General features: G+C 39.1%; 1 protein-coding gene across 3 annotated transcripts in view; it reads right to left on the bottom strand.

The window, feature by feature from the left end:
• Window positions 1-1080: 1080 nt before the first annotated feature.
• furinb (furin (paired basic amino acid cleaving enzyme) b) overlaps window positions 1081-6000 on the bottom strand; it is a 131645-nt gene continuing 126725 nt past the window's right edge. For all 3 annotated transcript variants that reach the window (XM_067436906.1, XM_067436908.1, XM_067436907.1), the window contains exons 14-16: window positions 4239-4363; window positions 3746-3874; window positions 1081-2576 (exon numbers count right to left, since the gene is read on the bottom strand). In XM_067436906.1, coding sequence (XP_067293007.1) covers window positions 1924-2576; window positions 3746-3874; window positions 4239-4363 — 907 coding nt within the window. In that variant the 3' untranslated portion in view covers window positions 1081-1923. The remainder of the gene's footprint in view (window positions 2577-3745; window positions 3875-4238; window positions 4364-6000) is intronic.

The raw sequence follows: 6000 nt of genomic DNA, 5'->3' as shown, positions 1-6000 counted from the left end.
ATGAGCTCGAACCATACCCAGACCACCTCCCGAGATGGTCTCAGCTCGGTTCGCTTTAAAGGGGTCTAAGATCGTTAGGAGTGTTCACATATGGGCCAAAAATTTCGCAAACCGCACTAAGACCCCTGAAAAGGTGGAAGTGTGAAAACACCCTAAAAGAGCAATAGTGGAGAAGGGGTGGTGGAGAGAGGCTGATAAACTGTCAACAGAACGGAGGTAAGACTGCTGCATTATATAAATATATATATATATATATATATATATATATATATATATATATATATATATATATATATATACCACACACACCTCTTTGTTGATTAGCTGAGTGCTCTCCGCCTGTGTCAATTATCTGAAAGCCCTCCTTCCGAATCTTTGTTAATAAACATTGTTTATGCTACTCTACGTAATGTCCAAAACGTAGTATTTCAGGCACTTTTTGTCGTCATGACGAATCACTTCCTATATTCTTCAGTTGTAAGTTGCTAAGGATAAAAGCGTCTGCTAAATGAATAAATGTATTTTACAAAATTTCAAATTATTCTTATTAGAGTATTACATCATTAGCTTAGCAGAATGCTATGAGTTTGGTTTTCCTTTATGGCTGTCTATGAAAAAGCTCTCAAAATCTGTCATTTACGAGGTTCTCCTTGACTAAACATGTATACTAGCTTTTTGGATTGCAGTTTAATTGTAGGGTTTGTAACACAGTTGTATCTCTTCGACTCAAATGTCACATGGTTATGAAAGAACCCCACTAGAGCTCCTCAAATAGGAGCTGAATTCACGTCTCAGGGCTGGCATTGACCTTTTGAGAAATATATATGACACATTTCCTCTTGAGGCTCCTCTGTGTTAGCACAGACAAGTTTTGAAGTCAAAATCTGATGTTAAAATCAATAAAATAACCTCTGGGAGAAAGTTTTTCCTTTGTTTGAACACTAATATTGAAAACCCATTATGAATATCCAGTGAGCCATTTGAGAAGACAAGCCAATTAGTGCAGAGATAGAACAGACAAAACAAGTACTCTAAAATAAAACGTGACAATGAAAACGCAAGAAAAACTCCTAAACGTGATGTTTGTCAAGGTTTTACTGTTCGAGAGCTCCTCCTATCAACCAAAGATGGTGCTGTATCTAGCTTGACTGACAGATAAGATCTCTGCACATCGAGATGCGTTTCAGTTCAGCATTTCGATCGTTTGTTTGTCTATGATTCCCACTGTTCTGAATCCGTGCCGGAGGCTCTAAGCAGGCAGAGGGTTGTGTGTGTTATCTAATTCCATGCTGTTCTGGTTCACTCTGCTGATGTTGTTGCAACATTTCTATTGCAAGAGAAATTATGCACAGTTAAATCATACCCTTATCGGATCAGCGGAAATGTCCCGAAGCTCCCTTTGACTAGCAGAGAGAGCAGAACACAGATTTTATTGTCAAGAAGCAAGGACTTATCGCAAAAATGATGGGAACGGAGTAATGGAAGTTACAGAAAGTGCAAGAAGTTTGGTGCATAAAACAGTCCGAACTTTTAATAAAAAGTCGACTGGGACAAATTACAGCCCTTTTCGTGTTACAAAGTTTGCGCACGCATAACAAACACATCTACGCGCTGTGGCACGCAAACAAACACACACCCACTGATGTTATTGATCCTCTATAATGGTTTAAATCTCAGGGCATTAGAGCCAGACCACTAAGACAAATCAAGGTGAAAATAAAGGGTATCATTCAGAGCAGAGGAGATTTAATCGCATTCGGGTCAAACCGCAACTGCAACATTATACCTCATATATGGTGTTCTTTCTGTCACATACACACAAACATCTCGCGGTCGCAGTGGATTTATAAGTCTAAGCAGTGCAGACTAGTTCTGTATTCCTGTATGAGGAAGACAGATATACAAAAAATGCCCCAGTGGGCATTAAAGAGCACTCTGAGTCCGTATAAAAGCAGTCTTTTCGCTGTGATACTCCAGCTCTTCGCTGTCTGACTCAGAGTTCATCGCCACATCCTCGTCCCCCCACACAGTGGGGATTCCCCGGTACGACACTTTTCCCCGGCTGAGTCCAAACCCAAAGCCCACTCGTATCCCCCCTCCGCCTGCGTCTGTCACCGGCAGTTTGGTCCTCCGACAGAACGGGGCGCTGGCTGCTCCGGAGTGCAATTGAAGCAGCACGAAAACAGCTGCGAATGTGGCCAGGATGAAGGCACAGCTGAGCACCGCCACCAGCGCCGGCAGTTTTGAGGACAGCCCAAGTTCATGCATGGATTCCTTCGAGCTTGGATCCACCTCGTGCTGGAGCACAGGAATGCTGGGAGATTTTCGCTGCACCTGGTTCTGGTGCAAGCAAGAACTGACCACTAAGTGACTATGTGGGGGACAGGAAACGCATTCATTCTCCCCGGACCCGAAGCACGTCAGACAGGCCGGGTGGCACGACAGGCATGCTTGTACGGTAGAGTGCTCCACCCAGTTGTCCAACGACAAGTTAAGCACCTGCGGCCCAGAGCTGAAGCCGGGAGGGCAGGACTTCACGCAGCCTTGCAAGAAAAGCGAGAAACCCGTGCTGCATTCTGGAAAACAGAGATCAGAAGGGTGCTTAATCGCAAACAAATGTTTAACGAACACGAAATAGCATTTTAAACATATTTTACTTCTGTAAAGTGACAATTTTGTGAGAAACAAAAACAAAAAAGATTGTAGACATTATGATATTATTGGTTAAAATGAAACATCAATACAATATAATGTATGATCAAACAGTGTTCACTGTTCATGTTAAATATTGTGCTGACCTTTTTGTAAAGTTTTACCACATTTGTCTCTCACAAGAATAACATGAACCCATAAAAGACAAGTACATGATTGCAAATTCTTCTAGCTATGCAATTTTAATGTCACACTGAGTTCTGAAATGTGTCAGAAAGCAAATAGCAGCCATTTGGGGATAGTTGAAGTTAAAGGATGTTAAACTGTCAACCTATTTATAGCTAGGTTCCTTGTCGAAAACAATACAGCAGAAATTTGAAGGAGTTCGTACCTTTTAGTATTGTGATTTGTTGCCACCAAAGAAGACATAGTCTACGGTCTGCATTCTTTCGAAACATGAGCTAAACGTTCGCGTTAGCATTTGCATTTTTCTGGAATACGACCAGGTGCATTTATTATTAAAGTTAAGTTAGTCAAGTTAACAGGGTCAATTTATGTCGTGCTCTCATTTTTGGTCCTAATTTGACAAAATTATTCACCAAGTAAATTTCAGTACTACCAGCAGTAACAGTGAGAACACAGTGAGAAAGGGTTTGTCCTTGAGCACTCTGCAGTACTGCAGGCACAATATGAGGTCTCCACAGCAACTTTAAATACAAAATTAGACATTCATTTAATAAAATTAAGGTTTGTTTACTGATGTCTGAAGGTTAGAAAGGTACAACTTCACACTAAGAAGAGGCTTAGAATTTAAAAACTTTTCTCCTTCTTTAATAATGCAGTGTAAATTAAACCTCTCTGGAATCACTGAAGTGTTTTGCAATATTTATACCCATAAACATATATTAATATTCATAAGCACAACGGGTAGTCATATTGAGATGTATGAAAATGTTTATATGACATAGAATTTGCCAAGGGAATGACTATGTGTGTGAATATTTCCTCATGAATGTCATAAATGTCTTCATCTATAAAAGCTTGTCTACTAAGGGTTATTTGAATGCCCTTTGGTCTAGGACTGGTGTCTTACCGATGCAGATCTGCTGGGTGTCAAAGGTTTTGCAGCTGTTGTTTGAAGGACGGGTGTAATCGGAAATGGATGGATCTGTTGCACTAGAGCCGGTGCCATATAAGATGAGTGTGAACTGAGAAAGAACACCTGTGGAAAAGACCTTGAACTTTAAAGACGCTTTGACCGTAAACATAAACCCAAATGGCATTCACACAGCACATGAATCCTTTTCTTAGTGTTTTTTGGGTCTTGTTTTGCAGTAAAAGTACTTAAACATCCTTAAAATAAGATAAATATATTTGAGAAGCAATTTATGTAAGATATAAGACTTGTTTTCAGAGAATCTTGAATTTAGTTGCCTTTTTCTTATCCCACTGGCAAATTGTTTCTTCTTTTATCTACTTCCAAACCATTTTCATTTTTCCCATAAATGTATCTTGTTTTAAAGTATGTTTATATGTTTGAAGTAAAAAAATTATGAAAAGATTATAAAAAAGCTTAATGCAGGTACCATAGTCATTAAGTCCAGCCACATTTTCAATCTCCAGGGTCCATTCTCCCCGGGGGTCCTCGTCCCAGGAGTGGGTGGTCATGAACGCCCAGTCGTTGAAGCCTTCGGCTGAGTTATCCTGAGGCCTGAAGACAAAGTCTTGAGTTTGTATTTACAATATAAATAATTATGTTTCATAAAGATAATGGTGTGAATTGTGTTTGTATGTGGCCAGACAAGTGTGCAAATGTGTTTTCTTGGGCATCAGGCGTATGTTTTTTTTTTTTTTTTTTTAGAGCCGTTGCTACAGAGCACTGATTATACACAACGTTTCAAATGTCTGGGGTCAGTAAGATTTTTTAAAAAAAATTAAAAAATTCTTATATTCTGCAAGGCTGTATTAAATTCATAAAATAGTGACAGTAAAGACATCTAAAAATGTCTTTACGTTTAAATATAGTTACAATACAATACAATAAATATGTAGCTGCAAGCAGCAATTATCGGGGTTCAAACGGTTTAAATACATTTGCATAAAAAGATATTACATTTTATTTAGCAAGCATGTAACCAATTAAACCTGCACTATGTAATTTTTCTGTCCGCTAGAGGGTGCCTATTCAAAACAAAGGCGTAGTTTGATGCCAAGTTTGAGCAAAGAATCTTGGGACATGTGGTCTTCACCTCACAGCCGGTGAAAAAGAAACGGGATAGGACTCGGTCAGAAATCATGTTCACTGATGTGGTTATTAACGTTACTGTAGTATGAAGCAGAGCACGACCAAATGTTGAAGGAACTGAGCAAGGCCGCTGGAGCGATTGTTATGCAACACGAGGCTTGCAAAAAGTGGGACTTTTATTATGACGGGACACAGTCGCCGGGGCCGTTTCAGCTTTTCCGGTCATGAGTATGAGGTAACACAGCTCTGTTTATCATATTTGATACATTTAAGTGTTTAAAATGATGTTATGATGTTACTCTGTGCATTTGCTCAACGGCTGCTGTGACACTTGTTCACACTGCTAAGAGTAAAGTGGTAACGCAGATATGACTCAATTGACAGGCAACTCCCTCAGATGTCCCGGTTCCTTGGTTAAATTAGCAGTTTTCTCACAATTTACAAATAGTTGAAAACTATTGGGATATTGTAAGAACTCAACTGAACAAAATATATAACACTGGCCTAGTGGTTTTTGGATATTTTACTGCAAAAATATTACATAGTGCACCTTTATATCATAGAAGGAAATGTTTACAGCTAATACCATAGGAAATAAATGGTTTTCAAAGCTTTTTAATAGCTATAGCACCACCTATGGCCCAATCTCAATAAAATGTTTGCATGCTTGTTTAGAATCACATGGCGCACATGCTCACCTATTTTCGTGAAGTGCCAAGTTTTCGTTTAGGAGTTATAGGCCTTTGCATGCATTTGGCCACACCCATTATATAAAATTTCCCTATTACAGCTACTCCAAAATGCAATAAAAATGTTTTTGTTGATAACTGATCTAAAGAATCCAGAGACTTGAACTGCATAGGTTGAATTTCAAATTAGTAAAAAAAACTTTTTACATACCGTAATGACATATATTTAATGACTGATTTGATTGACAGCAGTGGTTCTTGAGGCAAAGTTGTGCAGTATGGGGAGAGCTATCAAATATGAATATTGTCAGCTACAACTAGTGGCCGATTTCTTTTAAAATGATTACAGACCTCTACGAGCCATGAGTCGCACATTTTCACAGAGTTTCTCTCTGATCTGCCTCTGGAAACCTT

This window comes from Pseudorasbora parva, chromosome 25 (genome assembly GCF_024679245.1).
Source record: "Pseudorasbora parva isolate DD20220531a chromosome 25, ASM2467924v1, whole genome shotgun sequence".
In the NCBI taxonomy this organism is placed as follows: domain Eukaryota; kingdom Metazoa; phylum Chordata; class Actinopteri; order Cypriniformes; family Gobionidae; genus Pseudorasbora; species Pseudorasbora parva.
This window is presented reverse-complemented; position numbering and strand designations above follow the sequence as displayed.